The 23,027-nt window shown below is 41.9% G+C and overlaps 1 protein-coding gene across 6 annotated transcripts in view; it reads left to right on the forward strand.

The window, feature by feature from the left end:
- NRF1 (nuclear respiratory factor 1) overlaps positions 1-23,027 on the forward strand; it is a 122,801-nt gene that overhangs the window by 89,817 nt on the left and 9,957 nt on the right. For 4 of the 6 annotated variants that reach the window (XM_069586953.1, XM_069586950.1, XM_069586951.1 and 1 more), the window contains 2 exons: positions 996-1,153; positions 8,014-8,138. In XM_069586953.1, coding sequence (XP_069443054.1) covers positions 996-1,153; positions 8,014-8,138 — 283 coding nt within the window. Of the gene's footprint in view, positions 1-995; positions 1,154-8,013; positions 8,139-17,395; positions 17,500-23,027 lie in introns of all 6 variants that reach the window. The other 2 variants (XR_011256501.1, XM_069586954.1) reach the window with 1 other exon arrangement.

Genomic DNA, 23,027 nt, shown 5'->3' on the forward strand with positions numbered 1-23,027 from the left:
TTTGTTTTGTTGTTTGTTTCTTCATAATTCCTCGCCAGTAAAAGAAAAGCAGTTTTTGCTACATTAAAGAAATTATTTATTAAATTTGGCAGTTTCCATCAAAAATAAAAATACAAAGTAGTTTGGATATATAATTCTACCTCTAGGAATTTACTGAATAAGTAGACTCACATAAACTATACAAAGTATACTATGATATACTATATCATCCAGTCCTGTTTGTAATAGCAACGCATTGGAAGCTAGTTTAAATGCCCATTGAAAAATGGCTGGTTAAATAAAGCATGTGTATCTGTGTAATGCTGTGCAGCCATTATTGTGAGTCATGAACGAATGAAGCAGTTTGATACATTCCCAGTTAGAATCATTTCACAGCTGTATTGTTTGCGAAAAAAGCAGGGTACAAGAATATATGTAGCATATGCTGCAGTTTTTCTTGAGAGAGAGTGTGTGTGTGTGTGTGTGTGTCTAAATTATCAAGAGAATATCCCTGCAGAGAGATGCAGAAGAAATGGAGAAACAGGTGATAGTAGTCGCCTTTGGGCAAAGAGTCTAGAATACTGGCACTCTATCCCCTTTGGTACAGGTTGAAATATTTTTTAGAAGTATACTTATGGTTTATTAAAAAACTCAGATATTTTGAAAATTATTTAAAAGGACACAGTGGAAAATCTTGCTTTCTGTTTTCTATCCAACCCATTCCCACATCCTCCACACACACTGAGGAAAATATTTTCATTGGTTTCTTTTGTGTCCTTCCAGAATTTCTTCGTGCAAATGTAAGCAAATTCAAATATATATTCTAATACCCCCTTTCTAACCCAAAAAATACCATGCTAAAAACCCTGTCCTATACATTGTAAGTCATGTTAATTTATAGTATGTATGTATTTGGCTGAGTACATGGCAATTTTTTAGAAATACGACTTTTGAAATCATAATCACCATCCTCTTGTGACTGATTTTTTTAACTAGCCTGTCCTTTTCTGCCTCAGGTGGAACAAAACTGGGCCACGTTACAGGGGGGTGAGATGACCATCCAGACAACGCAAGCGTCAGAGGCCACCCAGGCGGTAGCATCACTGGCAGAGGCCGCAGTGGCAGCTTCTCAGGAGATGCAACAGGGAGCTACGGTCACCATGGCACTCAACAGGTGGAGGCAGGGGTGGGCAGTGAAAGAGGAGGGCGACTCTGTCCCTGTATACAGATGTAAAGAGAAACGTCGTGCCTCACTTTGTCACAACTGGCATTTGGAACTTAATACTCTTAACCCATAAGATATTGTAAAGTTGTCTTGTAATCAGCCCTCACCCACCCTATTCCCATTCCACTCCACCCCCAGCAACCAGTTCAGCCTTTCTGACTTCCTGCTGAAACCTGCTGGTCAGGGATATGGGTCCCTTTTGCTGTATCCTGTTCTGTGATCATTAACAGACCAAAAGCAACAGCAAGGTGTACCTTGTGTTTTTAAAGGGACCAAAGGATGTAATAATAAAAAAAAAAATCAAGAAGCTTTGGGATTGATTTTCCTTTTACCCTACAAAGAAACTGCTTTTTGTTATGGATATTAGTCCGTGTTTTAGCTGATCGAGAGCTAACTTTACTGACTTTTCAAGGAATTTGTTCTTTGCTTATCAGTGCCTTTGAAATAAAATAAGTTTTGGATTATTGGGGAAAAACAGAACCTTTTTTCTTCAGATATACTTAGGAGGGACACTGTAGGATGGAATCCTCTAGTAAGAGGTAGTTCCCAAAAAAGAAATTGTATTGTTTTCCACGTGGTTCCTTCTATTGATTGTTGACAGAAAAAAGTCATCCCCATTTTATTCTTCTTCTTGTTCATTGCTGACACGATTTTATTTTCAATTGACCCAGATACTTTAAATAATGGTTAAGAGGGTGTGCTTTGAGGCCAGATTATCTGGGTTTCAATCCCAGCTCTGTCCCTTACTAGCTGTTTGACCTGGGCAGTTTACTTGAGCTCAATGCCCAGGCTTTCCTCTGTGTAAAACGGGGGTAAAGACAGTACCTACTGTGAGAATTGAAGTGAGAGTCGGAAAAGCCAGTGCATGTGAGAGCCTCAGATTAGTGCCCAGCATATGGTAAGGTTGCTGTTATTGTCGGGTGCAGCAGCTATTAGTCTCAAATAGTTGGTGAATTCTTGTGACATGCCAGCACTGTACTAGGTAAGATTGTATATAACGAGTGCTCTAAGATATATTGTCTGCCATTAAAGAAATAATTGATTGGGAGATTGATTTCAGTAAACCACTTAGCAAACATATTAGTCAGAGTGTAATTCACTGTCCATTTGTATAGTGTGGACTATGAACATAGGGGGAATTCAGAAGGGGATCACCTCCTTCAAAATATAAACATCAGATAAAGTTTAGATTGGCTGTGATGGACAGTAGAAAGCCTTGATAGGCTTAGGTACAGGTTTCCATGAGGCTGTATAGTACAGGAGCTGAGTGCATTTCTGAGGTCATATTGGTTCAGGTTTGAATCCTACCTCTGCCATTTAGTCGCCATACTGTCTTGAGAAATTTCACCCCTGAGCATAGGTCTCATCAAATAAGGATAATTTTCATCATGTAGAATCGTAAAGACTCATTGAAATGATGGATATAAAACTCTTATCAAACTGGCTGGCCTGTAGTTAGCATTTCAGGATTTATATTTATTATCATTTAACTTAGATTTTAAGATCCATCTATTCAGAATTGCTTATAGTAAGAAGAGATTAGAAATGGAAGTCCATTTGAGAAGAGGTAGTCCATTTGTGACTTGTCAAAGGCCTGGAAACTACTAGTAAGAGTGGAGATAAAGTGACTGGATTTTGAAGGAAGTGTGGCCAGGACTTGGTGATTGAACTGAAACATACACACGCTTATCCTTCCAGAGTTACCAGTGAGTCCCTGAGTGACTTGAAACTTAGCCCATTGAACCATATCATTTTTCACTGACATGAAAGTCTTGCTTGGTCTCCTGCACTGTGACTCAAGCCCGCTCGTGCCTTTGAGAGAAGACACATAGAGATAAACTTCCTGAAAACCATGACCAGAGTGAGACACTCCTTCCTTTTGGTTTGGTAACCCCTCACTGAAGCACGGGGCCTTAACAGGCCACCACTGAAGGCCAGAAAAACTGCATGTCATTGAGCCAGCACCCTGGACGGTCCAGTGAAGTGTGAGTGTCCTGAGAACCCTGTACCTGCTGGAAAACATGAGGCACATTTCTGGCTCCCTTTAGTGTGAGGACCAGGGCTTTTTTCCAAACGCAAGGAAGGTAATGGTTTCCCCTGGGGGCTTGTTAAACTCAGAGGCAGCTGAGGCGGCTACAGTGTTTACTCCAAAGGAAGGAGAATATGGTTCACCATGGCATGAAGGAGGAGTAAAGAGATGTTGAAATCTGTTTGCAATCATGGCCCCAATGAGTGTTGGGGGATGGTGTGTTGGCAGCCTCTGCTGGAGGTGAAGAAACCAAGCCTGGCAGTGATGACTAGATATTGCAGGCTGTTAGGGTAACATCAGGGTCTCCTAATTCCAGGAGCTGTTATCACTGTCTAATGTCAGGAGGGTTGGGCTTGAAACAGAAGCCCTAGGTGTTTGCTTCTCTGTGGGATGAGACCTATTCCCAGCCTCTCCACAGAATTTGTTGCTGGAAGTCATCTTGGTAAAAAATACACTGTGAATCTGGTCTTTGTTCCTGTGGTAACAACGATTTCATAGAGCTGCTCTCTTCCAGCCATTTCTTTCAGGTGCAGGTGGAACAGGCCTGGTTCTCTTAACAATCACCTGCACCTTTGCTGCACTGTAAGCAGCAGGTGTGGGCACAGACTAAAGAGAGAGAGGCTGGCCACGTGGAATGGCAGGTGGGGCACAAGACAGAAGGGCTCCCTCAGCTGCTAATGGGAAAGGCGGTCAGGACAGGTGCAGAACAGGCCTTCTTTTTTCCAGCCATGCTGTAAGCAGTTTTGTATAGCAAGTTAGACTGAGGGCCCTGGGGTCACAACCTGTCGCCCACCCTGGCTTTACAATAACTTGAAAGGGGTATGGAGAAATCATCATTGAATACCCTGGAAACTTGTTAATTTTAATTATTTTCAAAATACAGAATCAATCAGTACTTCTAGGAAGGAGAGAGAGAGTCAAAATGAACAAATGAAAAGCAGAGCATCACAACTCAAAAAAAAAAAAAACACTGTTCACCCTGAACAGGCCAACGAGAAAGGAAGTGAAATCACCGTTTGCTTGTCACAGTATAGTGATTCAGGTTTCAGTCTGTTGGTTTAAGTCGTCCTAGACTTACATTCTAGGTCCTGCAGAGTCAGTACAGTCTTTGTGCATAGAGATGCATGATAAATATGGGTAGACTGAATCGATGTTTGCCTTCCTATAAATGTGTGCTGTGTGGTTGACAGGGAGATGGTTTTTACTGTGTCTCTACTGTGTATGGTGCTGTGACTCAGTGCTGTGGGGAGAGAAATGCCCCAGAAAGTTAGAATTGCTGTTCTTTTCAGTGAAGAGGCTTGGCTTTAAAAAAGGAAGTGAATCCTGTTTTTAAAGAACAATTTACTCTTTCCGTTTTTTAAAGGAAAACATTGGCTTAAAATTAGAGATATTATTAAAACAAAGCATGGCTTTAATATATGGATGTGTTCATTTGTCCACTAACGTGGGATGGACAACCTAGTTCAGAAATCCTATCTGGAAATGGAGGGCAGAGAATGTGCAGCTGCCTCTTTTTCCTATAGATGAAAGTTAGACACTTGCAGATAAAAAGTTGATGGAAGATGGGGGAGATGGAAATTTCTCATTGTAATTCTGGTTTAGAAATGACTTGTTAAAAAATTGTGAAGTGGTGGCTTAGTGACGTTTTGATCCTGATTCACCTTTTAAGTAAAGGTAATCTTTTTCTAGCAGCATATCATTTGATCATTTCCCATGAAGTCTAGTGTAAGTGGTTAGAGTAGATTTGGAAATAACTGTCTGCTGACCACTGGCAGCACCATTGTCTTCATGCTCCAGGTGAAAGATTCATCCGTCACTGCTTTGCCCCTGACTCCTGACGGGGCATGCAGTAACTAACCTCACCAACATGTAGACCTGTCATCCCCATCAGACCGCTCATCCCTGGCTCCCCAGGTTGCCTTAGTCATTACTGGTTCACAGCTTTTCTCCTCGCATAACATACTTTAGAAAGGTATCAAAGAAAATGACTTCAAATATTTAGATTTTCAGACATCATAAAAAATGGATGTGACTGGATACAGGGCCTCTTCCAGGTCAGGGCTTGGGTAGCTGTTCTCCCCCTTGGAGCCTGTGAAACCCCATACTGGAAGCGTGCATCCAAGAGTGGCAGGACAGCACCTTTGATGGTCATAGAAATAAGATTATTGTAGATTGTGATTAAAAAAAAACTGTGGGGAACGAGCAGTTGCTGAGGTGACCTATAAACACAGCTCCTATTTCCATATAAACAATTCTCAAAAACCAGCTTTCTTCTTCAGAGTACCACACAGTTGAAGCCTTTCCCAAAGACTACTTTCTGGCTTTCCATGAAGTCTCAGGTCAGAGTGTTAAATATTTTTATCATTAATAAGTGATAGCTGAACACTGTTGAATTGTCTGGTAGTATTATCTGACACAAGTTTCTTAGAAAAATATGCAAAGTTATGAGTCTTAGGCACTAAATAATCATTTGTTTTACCATCTCTAATAAATAGTTATGATGTACCCTAAAATTAAAATCTACCTTGTAAAATGTGAAGAGTAGCCTTAGTAGTAATTCCAGGTCAAGGGTCCACTTTGCCTCTGAATTCATGTTACAGGTACTGTGGAATGACTGGCTATTGATATCAGATCTGAAATACATTTTAGCATAGGGATTGATCTTGACTTTTAAAGGGGCTGTATGGAAGCTCTGATTCTATCCAACATTTTTGCTCAACCTCAATTCCATCCCCAGATTTTTTTATAAAGAAAGTAAAAATTTGAAATATATAATATCTTGGACTAAGTCAGACAAAGAAGGCTGGAAATTAAAAACATCCACAGCTGAGCAACTAGGAAAGTGGGGGGAATCAGCAATTTTGCTCTTATTATTTTGAACAAATGTCAAAGAATATTTACATGAGGAAATACCAAGTTAGAAAAGCAGGCGATAAAACTGTAATATAGTATGATCTTGACTATCTGGTTAAAGTGTTTAAGATTATTAGGAAAGTAACTCAATGTTTTAAAATTTTCTTTTATACTTAATGAAATTTTTACAAGTTTCTACATGCATTTTATTATCAGAGAAAAATAACTTTTTAAACACACATAATTTGAAAAGCAAAGCAAGTTAGCAAGAGGGGAGAGTTTTCTATTCAATGAAACTTTTTTGTCCATTGGACTTCTAGAACTTCTTCCTAAAATCCTTATAGTATTAAAGAAGCCTTCCCCGGAAGAATGGTTATGTCAGTTGCTTTACTTGCTTGTTGAGTTTCTTAAGTGGACGTGACACTGTTAGGTTTGGTACATGTTGCTTTGCCTGCAGTCATGACATGTTTGCATGTCGGCAGTCCACAGCCCTTTGCCCTCAAGATGACTGCCATAGTTACAGCAAAGTCTGCACCTATAGAGTGAAGCTGAATCCACTGGCTTAGGCAGTGTGTGACCCAGAACTTCGTCCACCTCTGATAAGTGACGCCACCTTCTCTCCCCCAGGCCCACTTTTGATATTCCCTCAGTACCTTTGCAAAGCAGTACCTGATACTTTTCCAGGAGAGGTGCTGAATTTATCTAGTATTTCATTGCTTGCTCTCCCTCAGCACCTGATATTTTAACATCTCTGAAGTTTGGATGGTAAACTATAATCTTATGATTATAATTATCAGGAACTTTTTTTTTGGCCACACCACGTGGCTTGGGGATCTTAGTTCTCTGACCAGGGGAACCACCAGGGAATTCACAGGAACTTTTCTTTCTTATTGGCACGTAAAACAGTAATAATACATTTTCTAGTTTGTATCATCACAGAATCAGTAAAAATGAATATTTATGTATACAGTAAAGAAAAGAAAAATGGGATACAAACTGTTAGAATAGTGTGTAAAGAGATGGCTAATATCTTTCTGTTCTACAAAGTGCTTGCTTTGTAGTGAAGGAAGATTTATTTATTAAGTTTTGAGTCAAGGAGTTTGGGCTTATAATGATAATTTAAACTTTTAAGTGTTAATTTAGTGTTGCCTACATATACATGAGGCAAAAGGAAGGGGTGAACTTTGCAAGATACCAGTCAACCATTACTCTATATTTAGAATCATGGATGTAAATCAAGTTGTTATTATTTAATATATTTTTATGTATATTTTAATTTTTTGTTTTATATTGGAGTATAATTGATTTACAATGTTGTATTAATTTCAGGTGTACAGCAAAATGATTTAGTTATACATATACCTATTCTTTTTTAGATTCTTTTCTCATATATGTTATTATAGAGTAGTGAACAGTTGTTATTTAATATTAATTGAATAAAAAACCCAGGTTTCTGACTCCTCATATTATCATCCATGCTTGGCCGTAAAAGGGCAGTTTCAGATGGTCCTCCTTGTATAAGAGAAAAGAGAAAAAGAAAACCTTGTGATTGACAACCAAAATGGCTTTTGCATTGTGGCTTTGTATCAGAGCTCCCACTGTGACTTGCAAGCACTCAGTTGATACTGATAACAAAGAGACTGGGAAGGAGTGCCTTCTGTCCTCAAACACCCATTTCCTAGGTTTAAAGAAAGGCCTCACTCTAGCTGTATAAGTATGAAAGACTTGGCATTTCTCTAGCTATTTACTATTATCATTTAAAAATTGCTCTGGTTCTCTCAGTAACACTGGAATCCCTTGTTTGTTGGGAGGCTCTCAAACATGGATCAGGGAACCATCCTAGGAAGGGTTGAAAGTTGGTTTGTCTTGCTGCAGCACTGTTCCTTCCTTCGCCTCACACATCCCCCTCCTGTTCCTGTACCCACAGCGAAGCTGCCGCCCATGCTGTCGCCACCCTGGCCGAGGCCACCTTGCAAGGGGGGGGACAGATCGTCCTGTCTGGGGAAACCGCAGCAGCTGTCGGAGCACTTACTGGAGTCCAAGATGCTAATGGTAAGACAGCATGAATATTTTATCGAACTTCTTCCCTGTTTCCACTGAAACCTTCATGACATGACTGACAACAAGCCCTTCAGAATGAAGTTGAACTTTGAGTTTATATTGGTAGGCAGTTGATACCTAGAAAAATTCTAGGAGCCTCTGATTTCTTTGCCTAGTAGGAGACTTTGGGTTTCCTGTAGGGGAGGAAGGAGTCAAAATAGTGGCTACCTAACTGAATGGCTTATTTGAGAAGTAACTGTTTGCTGTGACAGGACTTGCTGAGAAGGATTTAAAATTTTTCTGTGAGGTGCATTTTATCTTTTTTCTCCCATGGTGTAGAGGAGTGTCCTTTACTGGAGCAGAGACTCGCCTGTGGGTGAGTGCATTGTGGTAACATGTTCTGACCATCTTGAGAAAGGTAGCACCATCTGATATCAAGGTCAGCCAGCAGGCTGTGATAAAGGCACTTTTCTGGTTGATGCTATGGGTTCTGCTTCCTGTTCAGAGGCCTCACCTCTGGATTGAGCCAATAACATGCCACTACTCTGCCCTTCTTTCCCAGCTCTTTGATTTTCTGGATGTTGGTGCTATCCTGAATAAACAAAAGAGATAAAATTCATAGAAATATGTTGACAGGGATTTCCAGCTCCAGGGCAGCTCTCTCAGTCCATTTCAGCAGGCTCTGGGAGTCAGTTATCAAAACTGGGCTGCCTGGGAAAGTGCCTCAGAAGTCTGGTCAACAGGAGGACCAGCCCTGCTCTGTGCGACTCTGTGCAACTGTTTATTGAGCTTTTAAAATGTACATATAATGTTTAAGTAGGACAAATTAACTACTCTATGGTTTTGGAGACCTGTGGTTTAAAGTCCTAGAAAGAGGATAGATAATAACATACTTTTATTTAGGCAGACATTTCCTTAGTGGCATGAGTGGCATCTTACAGCCATGTATATTCAGGATGAAATGAACCATAGTTGGAATTAAGGAAATCCTCCCTCTTTAGCTAGAATCCTACTCTTATTTTTTTATCTTTTTCTGTCCCACATCTGAGTCCTCATCTACCTTAAATGGAGAAGGACAGGATATCTGATTATGTCACATTCTGAATTGCAGTTGCTGTTACTCACTATACGTACATGCATGCTAAGTCATGTCCAGCTGTTTGTGACCCTATGGACTATATCCCACCAGGCTCCTCTGTCCATGGAATTCTGCAGGCAAGAATACTGGAGTGGATTGCCATTTCCTCTAGGGGATCTTCCTAACCCAGGGATCAAACCCACATCTCTTACATCTCCTGCATTGGCAGGCGGGCTCTTTACCACTAGTGCCGCCTGGGAACTACCCCTGTTCACTATGAAACTGCTAAAAATACTTCCCAGTATGGATTTGATGGGAGACTTTGTTATCCCTTCAAATGGTCTTGACCTGTCTGAGCAAACAGAGACTGCTTTGTAGTTCTGCCTCCTCCCTAGGCTCACCGTTTCAGATAGAGGAGTTAATAGGTAAGTGTAAGACCTCTGTGGGTCTCCCGCCAAGTAGATAGGTCTACTCAGCCATCAAATCAGACCATCGAGCTGTGCCACATCCTACTAATATTAGGCCGTCTATGCCTCGGCAGTTCAGAAGATGAATCAAATATTGGGTATGACCCAAGTAGTTCTGATGCACCTTCTTCTGTCTTCTAACATTTTTACCCAGAGTGCTGTAGGATTTACTCTGGGACTTGCAACCAAATTATTCTCATTTAACCAACTAATTTGTCTGTCTGGACTTTCAAGAGTTCTTTTTTCATCATTATTCCAGATTGTGTCATGTTGGCATTGTTTGTCACTTCTGTGATGACAAGCTTATGGTATCTGCCAGTAGACCAAATGCATTATCAAGAATTGTTTGTTACCAGGAAGAACCAGATAGCAGAACAAGTAGCTGTTTGGTAACAGACACAACTGGGGAGAAAAAAAAATACATCCCAGATTCCAGAGCATGATTTAAATAAAAATCCTACTAGCAGATGACTCTTAAAAGAACAGTGTGGTTATTGGCCTGTTCAGGCCCGAAGCAAGAATTTCAGCGTCTTCTAGGATGGAACTACCAGGGATGGAGGACCACTGTGTATGGAGCTTGCTAGAGCACAGTACCCAGCGCGAGACGGTCTGGGCAGTCAGTGGCATCAAGGCAGACCTGACAAAGACCTTGTACCTGAAGCCTTCTCCTTTTTCCTGGACCCTGTCCCACCCCGACACTAAAGGGACCACTCAAGCACTAGCATCGCTCTATTTCATTTGTGTTCTCTCATTTTAAATAGTTACAAATGAGCCTTTTGTCTTTTATGATGGTGTTTTATGATTTGGTTCAATTAAAAGGTTTTCACAGGTCCCTTTCTCTTCAAAATGTGTAAGGCTGGGAAAGGGCTCTGGCTGAGTTCTTTCCTTACCTTTTTCTTTTCTTTTTAACACAGTTATCCCTTGCTTTACCCCACAGCACACCTTAAGAGGTTGTACAATTTTAAATTGCCCATTGGTTTCCTTTCTCTCTACCATCCTCTGTACCCTAGAACCCCCTTTGCTAATAATGGACTTCAGGACCACTTCAGATCTTTTATCTTCCTCCCTGTTTCAACAACAACAACAACAAAATGACAAAAATCTAGATGGGGAAAAAAGCAAAACAAATAACTGAAGTTCATGGTTAATCAGTAAAGGTAATGGGAATCATCTGCTTCAGCTATTGTCCATCAAGCTTCTTATCAGAGTTGCTTAGAAAGGATCAGTGTTTTCTAAAATGGTTGGCACTTTTCTAATAATATTACAGGAAAAAAGGGGAGCTGTAGCATTTTCTTGGAGGGGGGTGGTTGTTTTGATCCTGATTATAAAGTTCATCTATGATCCCCCTACACAGAATGTTTCTTGAGGGTTTGTTTTTGTTTTTGTTGAGTTTTTAAAATATAGCCTCCCCCACCCCATTCATTTTTTAATCTAATTAGGATCATGTTGTACTATTTTATAACTTGTTTTGAAATATCTTAACCACTTTCATCTGGCTAAATGTTTTTTGAAAAGATGACTTTAATACTTGCTAATATATCATCATATTATGCATCATAATAATCAGTCCCCTATTGTCGATAATTTAGGTTATTGGTAATTTTTTACAACATAAATAACAGTGTTCATCTTGGTACAAAATCTTGCCCACGCCTATGAATCTTTGCTCTCTACATAGCTTATCCTTCCTAATACTTCTAACAGAGCTGTTTAGAACCTGCTTAGTTACTCCTCACCAACATTAGATATTAGCATAATTTACTTTGTATGTGTATACCTATTTGTTAGGCAATAAGTTGAATTTTATTTAATTTGTATTTTTTAATATTAGTGAAAGATATTTTTACTTTTTTCTCCATGTTTTTATCTACACATATATATTTTAGTATTTGTCTGTTTGTGTTCTTCACCCATTTTTCTACTGAGGTCTTTAATATATAAAGAGTTTCTCCAAATCAGTAGGAGAAAGATATAATCCTTTTATTGTGTGTGTTGCAAGCTTTTCCCAGTTTATTTCATTTCTGTTACTTTCACTTCTATTTCCTTGTTTCTCTCACCCAAATCAGGTCAATATCTAATTACATGCCAGTTCTATGAATTCAATTTTTATTTTAAATACTATAAAATATCTTGAATTTATTTTGGTATATGGCATTACATAAGAATGTGAATCTTAGCTCCCTGACCAGGGAGCAAACCTGGGCCCAGCAGTGAACACTCAGAGTCCTAACCACTGGACCACCAAGGAATTCCCGGGTGGGTGCTGTTTAGAATGAGGGGAGCTTGTTTAGGGAGACGTAGATCATGGTCAGAAGGAGGTAAACTCAGGTGAAGAGTTGTTTCCTCAGAATCCTCTGCCCAAGCCCTCCTGCTGCCCTTCAGTATGTGCCCGGGCTCTTTCAGTCTCCCCACCTGTCTCCAGGGAAACAGAGACCAAGGTGGTACAGTTGGGGAATGTGGGAAAGAGCTTGGCGGGGGGTGTACATTTCTGCCTGGAGCAAGTTGACTAGCCCACTGCTTCCCCTCCTGCTCACTGCAGCCTTCCCTTTGGCTCTGCCTCCAGCCCTTGATTTCATTCCCCAAAGTGTTCTTAAAGTACATCTTCTCTACTATCCAGCACCAGAGACTGTCCTGCCCGACACAGCTGCCTTCCCCATGCCCTACATGAAGAGAAGTGGGCTGGAGGGCTGGTCTTCTGAACACTGAAGCTGGTTGTTACAAGGCATTTACATTACATACAGAGGAGCAGCCCTTCTCATTTCTCTTCAGTACCACCTGCCCCTCTTTGTTCTGGCCTGGCCTGGCAACAGCCTTGCTACTGTTGACTCTTGCCCCAGATTCATCAACATAATTTCCTACAACCTGAGGACCCCGCTCAGTCTTGCTGCCCTCTAAACAAATGTACATTCTCTATCCATTCCAACTACCAGATCACACTAAATCAGTTTTCAAATTCTTTCAGAAAAAATCTTGATCTTCCTTTCACACTGACCATGTCATCACTTTTTCGCCTCCTTGTTTTTCTTTAGCCTTTAAAAAATTTTTTAAAAATATGCATGTGTGTTCCCAGTTGAATTTAATCTCGCCATGATCACTGGGATACTTTTTTTTTTATTAATTGGCATTTTTAGCAAAGGGGATAAAAGAGTAGATGGATGAGGAAGGACAGTAACATAGAGTTCAGATAAGGGAGCAGGACTTTTGAGTGGGGTCCTTGCATGAGAGATTAGAACACACATTCCTATCCAGCAAGGCCTCCCAAGTGAGACAGGATGGCTGAAAGGTCCATCCTGTACTTACTATAAAGAGATCAGCCCAGCTGGACCTGCAGCAGGCAACGTGTGTGTGTTAACTTTCTGTAGAAACTTGCTTTATGTGTATTATACAAACCTTAGGGCATGCTTAACTCGGATCTGTGGATCGCAAAAAATTCTGCACAAAAATTTTATATTTATCTGGGATCTGCAGCTTTGATCAGATGTGCAAGCAGATCAGAGAGAGCTCCCGTTTCCCCACCCCCCACCGATGCAGAACCTCTACCATAGAAAGTGTGGCTAGGGTCATGGAGGGTATCTAGTGTGGCATGGAGAATAAAAGGAAGGACAGGGGAGGTGGGAGGACCTTCAGGCCTAGATGGGTCCTCTGAAAGCTGTACCACTGCTGAGCTCTGTGCTCTCAGGCAAGTTCCTTAAGCCTTAGCTGTTTAGTTAGGATGATAATACTTCCATGCTCATGAGGTAGTCGAGAGCATTAAACAGAGAGATTCCTGTGAAATACTTAGCATAGTGCTTGGCACATAGATACATCATTCATAAATGTGAAATTATTATTAGCTGCCGGCATCAGTTTCTTCTCAAGCATCCCCCCAAATACATTAAGTGGTTCCGAGTGCACAGTACTGTTCAGTAGACCCAGTTTTCCTGTCTATAGGACAGGTCCCAGTGCTTACCTTACACAGTTGAAGGATTTATGCTCCAGAGTTGAATACTGTAAAAATGGAAATAGATGGGAGTGTTTTCTATAACCTTGAGCGAAGGAAATTGATGGTGACGTTGTTTAATGGCTCCTGCAATCGGTTATATCACCTTCCTTGGTCCAGGGCTGCTGTTCTTTTCCAGCAGCATTTCAGCTTCCATCACAAAGGGTAACTTTTTTTCTCACTTTTTTGTATTATCACCACCACCATCATCCATTATTATTTGCAGTGTGTCCTTTTGTTCCAGCTCATCTTCAAGAATAAGAGATAAAGTGCCCATGCTTATCTTGATAAACTATAAAATACATCTCTCCTTCTCCCTTTTCCTATGGTCCTCGTTTTCTGGACCCATTAATATATGGACTTGTTCCCAGAAGAGTCAGTGAAGATGGAAGTATTAATTAACTTAGGAAATATGTCAGTGTTGCAGCCTCCAAAAGATGTGGATATGCTATTCTTGTGTGCACTAAATCACTCTTTGCCTCAGTATTTTAAAGTTTAAATAAGTAAACTGTATTAAGTAAAGTTTTACTGTAAATGTGCATATTCAGTCACCATAAAGCATGATAATAGCTTTAAAATAACTGTTGTTACTTTGACACTGTGAGACTGTACCTTTAACGCAAAAGTGGGGAGTACAGTGCCTCCTAGACTGGAAGCAGTGAGCACCTGAGCCCCAGGGTTGTGTGTGTGAGGTGAGAGCGTCACGCTGCAAGCCCCCTGAGAGCAGGAGCTGTGGGTTTTCAGGCCACCATCCTGTAAAGTAAATGGCCCTCTTTTCCACTGACAGGGAGACCTGAGGGGAAGCTAAGATGTTAGGATGGTGTCAGTCAGACCAAGCCAAGGCATTGGCGTTTCTCCTAAGATGATTCATCTTCATTCTGGGAAACATTTTGGTAGATGTCATACTGGGAGAATAACTTATTTCAGTTTCACTCCTTATTTACCTTATTTGCCTTTTGACAGTGTGCATTAAACATTATTATTTAGGGCCTTCATCTTTTTCTTTTCTTCGTACGTTCTTTCCTTTTCTTTTTTTTTTTTAATCAACACTCCTACTACTAGCCCTACCACTGCCACCACCTTACAGTTGACTAAGTAAGTACTCTGCATTGACCTCCCTTCACCCAGGAAGGTGGGTAGAACAGACCTTATAGCTTGTTCTGTAGAGGCAGCTACACTAGGACTCGCCCAGGGTCACTCAGCTGCTAAACGGTGAAACCAAACACAAATCTCCAGGACTCTGTACTGCCTCTGTGGGGTCTTTCCCCCTACTTCACTCCATTTTGCCAATCCGCTCAACCGAAAAAGTAAAGACGGTATAAAACAGATAAAAACCATCATCTTTACTGTATCTGACCAAACTGTTACTTGGTGTGGCTCACTGTATTTCAGGCTTGTTTTGAGGAATGGTCATAGCCATGCGTTGCTCACTTTAGAAGTCAGTGTCATGGTGAGTCTTAACAGAAGCAAACAAGTAAATGGCATCAAAACCCAAGATCTAAAGTTATATCCTGGGAATTCCCTGGCGATCCAGTGGTTAGGACCTGACCTGTCATTGCCAGTGCCCAGACTCAATCCCTGGTCAGGGAATGAAGATCCCGCAAGCTGCATGGTGCAGCCAAAAGTTTTTTAAAATAAAATAAAGGTGTGCCTCGTACGGTAGCTACTAGCTATATGTGGCTGTTTGAATTTAAATGGAAGTTGAATAAAATTAAAAATTCAGTTATTCAGTCACACTAGCCACAAAGTGCTCAGTTAGCTATATGTGACCTGAGGTACTAATTTTTTTATTTAATTTTAATTTATTCACATTCAAATTTAAATAGCCACATGCAGCTAGTGACTACTAATGGCCACAGATACGAAACATCCCCACCACTGCTGAAAGCTCTGTTAGACAGCGCTGCTCTAAAGACCGCAGCAAAAGCACTGTGGCCTTCTGGCAGGTTGTGCCACCCTGCACAGGGGAGGGCAACAGAAATGCATCATAAGCCTTCCTTCCCAGTGACCTTCTCAGCTCAGAGACAGCAAAGCTTTGCGAAAAAAAAAAAAAAAAAACCCTGCCACGTGACTCCTAATCCGCAGCCAGTAAACAGCTGGGCAGAGGGTTGCAAGAAGAGCTGGCCTATTTTTGTGCATTGCAGAGTCCTGAGCAGGAAAATCTGAGACAGGAAGCAGTGGCGACACCTAGACTCACTTTCTCGTCCCTTTATTCACAACCAAGGCCACTTGCCCATTTCCACTTGGATGCTCCACAAGTGCAAATTCCTCTTCTCAGCTGCAGCCATTTTCAACGCAGGTGTGCTAATGGACTTATCATGACCCTCGAAAGGATGGAGTATTCAGAGCCTTGTGGGTTAGTCTGAAAGAAGCCATTACCATTGGATGAATTCCAGATTTTACAATGAAACATGGCTGCTTCTGAGAAATGGGAACATGGAGATGTGCGATGGCGCTCTTGATTCTAGAATCCAAAGAGGGTTACAGTTCTGTCTCATGTATGTTACTCATCCAGCCCTTTCGTAGCATAGATGTTTGTCCTCCTTCCCCACCCGCTTCATTGTGATCTGAGGTCCAAAATGCCTTCCAGAATAGCTCTCAGAGTGAAGTAGCAGTTTTTTTGACACCTCGATCTCCATCCCCCAGGATATACATTGATGGCAATGTGAGCGTACAATAACTGTTTGCTACTACTACTATTACTGTTATTAAACACTCACATTGAATGGGAAGGGATTTAGTCTTCAGAGGGTTCACTCATAACACCTCTGGGATGCATTCTTAGGATCTGGTACAGTGAGCTGGGAGAAGGAAATGAATCTCACACTAGAATCCTTGCTTCAGAAAGCCTCTGGCACTAACAGACAAAGGTTGTATCCCTGAGGCATGCTGGGGCAGACAAAACTGAGACCTGGCTCTTCAGAAGTACCAAGTCTTTTCTGTCACTCATCAGACATTGCCTATACAGCTCAAGGAGTTTTTAGTTTTGGCGTTCTTTGGTACCTTTGTCTCCTGCAAAGATGCTGACCTGTGGATACATTCCGAAGGAGCAGAACTGCCTCTTGAAAGTGTCACTGTGGGGAATTCTCCGCTGGTCCAGTGGTTAGCACTCAGTGCTCTCGCTGCCAAGGGCCTGGGTTCAATCCCTCACCAGGGAACTAAAATCCCACAAGCCACATGGCACAACCAAAGAAAAAGAAAGTATCATTGTGATATTTAGAGTCCTCTTTCTCCTTGCAGAGTCTGCAAATTCAAAGGGGATGTGTCATCTCCTCTACACCGTCATAAACTGGGGTGGCCTCAGGGATTCATCATCTTACACAAGAAATTGCTACTAATCGAGGCCCTTCAGAGAAAGATAGGGCCTTTACAATGAAGTGACCCCTATACATTGATCTCGATTCTTAGTACTCATCTGAGCCATGCCCAGGTCCTTCAGATGCTTTGAGGTGTTTTCTGTATTGAAAGCTGAATGTCTTCAGAGTTGCCTCCTTGGGACCCCAGAGGGAATTAGCACATGTGTGAAGCCAGGTTGGTCTGTATCTGGTATTCTCAGCTTGGGGAAACGTGACAAGTTAGGGACGTTCTGGGCAGAGGACTCTCAGGTCACGGCTTCAGGGCAGAGATTGCCGAGAAGGTACCCGCCATCTGGCAGACAGACACCACTGACCACGGCATCCTCTCCACCTCCAGTGTCCTCAAGGCCAAGTTACATGTTTCGTTATCTCATTCTCCTTCCCTTTAGGTCCCCAGATCTTTCTGAGTCTTTGTATTCGAAAGACAGATTCTGGTCTTAGATGATTCCAGCTCCTTGTAACCAAGACAGAATCTTGGTGCCTGTCATTGCAGGTAATATTCTGTAAAGGGATTTTTTTTTTTTTTTTTTGCATACCAAATCTAGAGCCATAATTGGACAAGTTTAATTGGAGTCATTACTATTCAATATGTGGATGAAAAAGCGGTTTTAATTAAGCATGTAAAAGGGGAATTAATCACTGTTCACACAAGAACTAGATTATCATAACAGGAGAAATTCTTACCGAGTAAAGTTTTTAAGGTTCTTGGTTAAGGGTACTTTCCTCTTTTTATTTGTGCTTGCATTAGGATTTTGAAGGAATGTCAGCACACTGTTACTAACTCTGATAGCCTGCACATCACAGCCACTATGGTTTTGGGGCCCTTCTGGCTCTCAGATTACCTGTGTAAATACAGGGATTCGCTTCTCAGCTCTACCATTTGCTTAATAAAGAGCAAATGTGCAGAACCTAGCAGCAGCAGCAGCCTAGCAGAGCAGTAATCTGAACAGGATAAACATGCCTCCTCTTTGTGTGATGCTCTTTCCCCATCCTCCTGCCGAGAGCAGGGTATCAAGTGAAAGGAAGGTTGTGGTTGGAGTCAGTAAAGTGAATGTCTAAGTGGCACCTGCCTCATTCAGCAGGTCTGCTTTCCCGGGGCCTCCCGCTGTGCATCTGCTCCTGACAAAGCCTCTTTTCTCCTCCCGTTGGTCAGAGTTGAGAGCAAAGGCCCAGCGAGGAGACATACTGGTTTTGCTTTGTCAGCACGATTGCCTGTGACATTATAATTATACCAAATCTTCATTATTAGAAAGGCCCCAATTGAGAGATTTTCAGAGCCTAAATGGGGTTTTCAAAAGTAAAATTGATAGAAACATCTTTTCTGTTGTAAAGCTAGCAAATGGATCTGAGAATCATTGAAGGGGTTTCAATATGGAAACTGAGACACTGCTCTGAGCGAGACTGCAAAGCCCTGCTATCAGATTGGCTCACCAAGGCAGCCAGCAGTTCTCTGACTGTGCCCAAGCAGCCTCCCCCTGCTGCTTGTGGTGCCATAATGTAGCTCTACTGTGGCGCTCTCCAGTGCTGGCAAAGTTTCTCACCTAGGCACCCAGGAGGTAGGATATGTCAACATAAGTTGATGGGGTCGGGCAGTAAAGAAAACAGCTATGATGTAAATAAGGGAAATGCCAGGAAAATATATTTTAGGTGAATGCAGAGTGTCCGATTTCAGATTGAGTTTCCATCTAAACAAAAAGCAACTCTTACCATGTTCTGCAGTGTGTATGCAGTTGAAGCATGCTTAAGGTGTGGAGTTGGCTCACTGAAAGGTTTTAGAGCCTTGCTCTGGCCCTTTATAAGTTAAAATTAATTAAAGTCAAATAAAATTAAAGGCCCAGCTCCTCAGTTACACTAGCCACGTTTCAGGTGCTCTGCAGCCACCCTACTGCCAGAGCACAGGTACCAACCCACCTTCACAGCGAGCTCTCATGGGCAGGACTGTTTAAGAGACTGGTCTGAACCTCCTGAAATGTCTTGACTGCTTAAGTGAGCCTTGGACTTACAGAAAAAACCTGAACAAACTTTTTGGTCACCCCAATATTTCAGCCTTGCTGGAAGGAGAAAAGGAAACTTGCCTGATTATTTTTGGATCAGCTTCCAGCGGTGTTTCTTGACTATAATCTTTGTCTTTTCACCTTAAAATTATTTTTCCTCCAAGAATCTTGTGTCCTTTCCCCAGCCCCTCCAACTTCTCACAAAACAGTAATAATAATGATAGTAAAAATGAATTGCAACTATGAGAAAAGACTTTAATGTTAGGAATGTCCACTTATAGCTGACCTGCTCCCTGGCCTTCCCTTCCTTCAGCTTTCACAGCCCCACTGTTTGCCTGAAGAGTTCTTTTCTCATTAAACAGAGCTTCTCATTGACAAGAGGGCATGTGAACACTTGGGGGCCAAGAGTGTGTTTCAGCAAGTCTGGGGGGTAAGGGCGGACCTTTAAGCTTGTTTCTTCCATTTGTTCGTCTCTGTTAGCTACTACATGGTGGCTTTGACTCCTGGGAGAAAACCTTTATGAAAAAGCAGTGTGTATGTGTGTTAGTCGCTCAGTCGTGTCTGACTCTGTGATCCCATGGACTGTAGCCCACCAGGCTCCTCTGTCCATGGAATCTCCAGGCAAGAGTACTGGAGTGGATTGCTATTCCCTTCTCCAGGGCATCTTCCCAACCCAGGGATCGAACCCAGGTCTCCTGTATTGTGGGCAGATTCTCACCGTCTGAGCCACCCATACTACCTCAAATTTAGACAATATCTCTTTTTTCAAGAACTTAAATCATTTAAATATAATGTTACTTATCCTCATAGCAGCCCTATGAAACAGAAATGGCCCTGTAGGTTTTATAAATGTAAATATAGTCAACTCTTACTTGCCATACACACAATATCTGTCATGCAAATCACTCATGACACATTTTAAATCCTTAGACAGTTTCTATAAGCAAGCCAGGGTAAAGCCTGAACCATCTCCTCCACCCCCTGCCCAGCTGCTGCATACTTAAGAAATACAAATTAGTTTTCATGTTAGCTTAAAGAAGACATGATTAGAAAATAAGTCTGTGACAAGAAAAGCACAGCACGAAATCAGAGTTTAGCGGGGCACTGTGGCGGAAATGACCCATCCTTCCTTTGGTTCAACTAAGAGGTGACTATAAAGATCTACCTTTATATCATGGGCATCATTAGCACTCAGTATGCTGGCACGTTTCCCAAAGGAATTTGTAAACCCCACGGGTGGATGTCAGAGACATCTCTGTACCCCAGGCACAGGTGTGCATGGGAAGCAGACTTCCTGCTGCTGCCCTTTCTGGTGGCCCTTTTTGCCCAGTGCTTTCTAAAAGTTCTGTGTCATTGTCAGGCCTCTGTATGGCAGATTGCCTGTTGCAAATGAATGCTGAACAGACCACAGGGGCTTCATCTTTGTGGAAAAAAGGAAGTGGCCGGAGGGTAGATTTAAGAGGCTACCCTTCCAGCCACTGCAGCCTGCACGGGTGGTGGCATTCCTTTATTCTGCAGTCCTCATCACCTGGTCACCTAATGGTTTTGAGCCACCAGGGAAGCCCAAAAACACTGGAGTGGGTAGCTTATCTCTTCTCCAGGGGATCTTCCTAACCCAGACATTGAACCGGGGTCAGAAGGCAATGGCAGCCCACTCCAGTACTCTTGCCTGGAAAATCCCACAGATGGAGGAGCCTGGTAGGCTGCAGTCCATGGGGTCGCTAAGAGTCAGACACGACTGAGCGACTTCACTTTCACTTTCATACGTTGGAGAAGGAAATGGCAACCCACTCCAGTGTTCTTGCCTGGAGAATCCCAGGGACAGGGGAGCCTGATGGGCTGCCATCTATGGGGTCTCACAGAGTTGGACACGACTGAAGCGACTTAGCTTAGCGCCTGTGTTGCAGGAGGATTCTTTACTAGGTGAGCTATCAGGGAAGCCCCAGTGGTTTTAGTAACCATTAATGATTTTGTGTAGATCCATTATTTCACTAAAACTTTCAAACTAGAGATTTCTCTATAACACTAGAAAATTCCTCTGCCTTTATTAGCTGGAATTCTTTTATAAAGAACTTGTCCCCATTAACAGTTTGGTTATGTTAACACTACAGTCCATAGGAAAGATGGAATAATACTCAATTTAAATGAAGTTTATAAGATAGATTTCTTTCTTTGTGATCGTCTGACCCCTTAACTGTTTATTTCCACCTCTAATCTGCTGTCTTCAGGTGTCTGACTGTGTCTAAAGCAAATTTTGCTGAAGCGCTCAGTCATGTCTGACTCTGCGACTCCATGGACTATAGCTCACTAGGCTCCTTTGTTCATGAAGTTCTCCAGACAGGAATATTGAAGTAGGTAGCCATTCCCTTCTCCAGGGGACCTCTCTGACTGAGGGATCGAGCCTGGGTCTCCTGCATTGCAAGTGGATTCTTCACCATCTGAGCCATCAGGGAAACCCCCAAATGATGCTCTAAGATTGGGCTAAGTGAGGCATTGAAAAATCAGGAGAGCACCTTTGGCAGATTTTTTGCCTCAGTCTGTCCCTGTTCAGATGGAGGAGGCAAGGGCTGGGTGGTAGGCACAGGGGGTGGGAGTCCTTACACTAGTCTCTCCTTTTGTGCCTATTTGAAATTTTCTATAATAAAAATTTTGAAAATAATAACAGAAAAATAAATCTCCATTCTTAACTCTAGGTAAGAAGACCTATTGGTCTCCTGATTGGTCCATTTCTACACCCGACTATTGCAAACTCTTGGTAAACAGCTTGGTAACTTTCTCCTGAGGTTTCTGTCAGATGGGCTACATTTAATATTTAAAAATACCAACTCTTTACAAGGTTTGTTCACACCTTGTCTACTACACAGACTTTGGAGATTTGGAGTGTTTCCCCTATCCCCTTCCAGTGATCTCTGGAACTTTACTAGATTGCTCCTGCCCTTCTCCATACATCTCTGATCAGACATCTTCCTGAGCACCTACATGTCCTGCAAGTATTAAACACTTTGCTGCCATTTTTGGTTTAAAGCCCTCTTGGTCAGAACAGCATGGATTGGAGTCAGCTTGTTCAGTCTTACATTGGGATTTCAGTCTCCAGGATGTAGCCCACAGTGATTCTGAACACTAAAGGACAAAACCCTGATTTCGTTCGTGTTCCTGGGGACTCTAGTAATTTTAAGAGGGAATGGTAAAATTATATCTCCAAATTATGTTTTGAAATACATTCACTAATAAAGTAAAAGTGAATTCACTCTTAACATTTGGCTTGTGGGATGCAGGCAAGACAGTTTTCTTGTGGCCTGCAAAATCAAGATTAAGGACACAGTGAAACTGCCCTACCCAGAAAAAGCCACTGCTATGGAAGTTATTCCAGAAAGTGGGTTTTCCAAGAGCAGGTTGAGATTGTCTGGTCAGAGGAGAGAAAATCTTGGGTGCTGAGAAGTGCCTATTACACCAGGGTACCTCTGAGTCTGCTATTGGCTTCATGAGAATATTCGATACCTGCCAGATGTAATACATATTTTAATCCATAAATCCCTCAAATGCCCTCAAAAGCCATGGACTTTAAAAACACGGAAAAGGAAGATTAAATGTCCCGGAAGCAGCTAATATAGCAGAAACAGAACCACTGAGAGAGAAATGCTTTTTCTATTTCTCCCTTGTCTTACTATTATGAGGGTTACCTGGCTCTCCTTTTCATTTGACATCATTGCTCTTTTCATGACCTTCATCTTCTTGCCCTCATCTGTCCTCTTGCCGTGTGGTCCTTGTTTGTGTTTCTCAGCCTCTTTATCTGCCTGCTGCTGCCTACTAGCTTCTTCACCTGGTTTTCCGTCATGTTTTCCCATCGCTATGTCAGGACACACCATGCCTATTTTTCTTCATATAGTAGTGGCTTTCCTTAGATGTCAGGCACTGATGTAACTTCTTTCTAAGCCTGGAGATAAGATTTTTTAAAGGACTTCCCTCCTTCCTGTCCTCCCTAAAGACACTTACAGATATTTTTGATGGCTCTTTAAAAACTGCAGAA

Source organism: Ovis canadensis, chromosome 4 (genome assembly GCF_042477335.2).
Source record: "Ovis canadensis isolate MfBH-ARS-UI-01 breed Bighorn chromosome 4, ARS-UI_OviCan_v2, whole genome shotgun sequence".
Taxonomy (NCBI): Eukaryota; Metazoa; Chordata; class Mammalia; order Artiodactyla; family Bovidae; genus Ovis; species Ovis canadensis.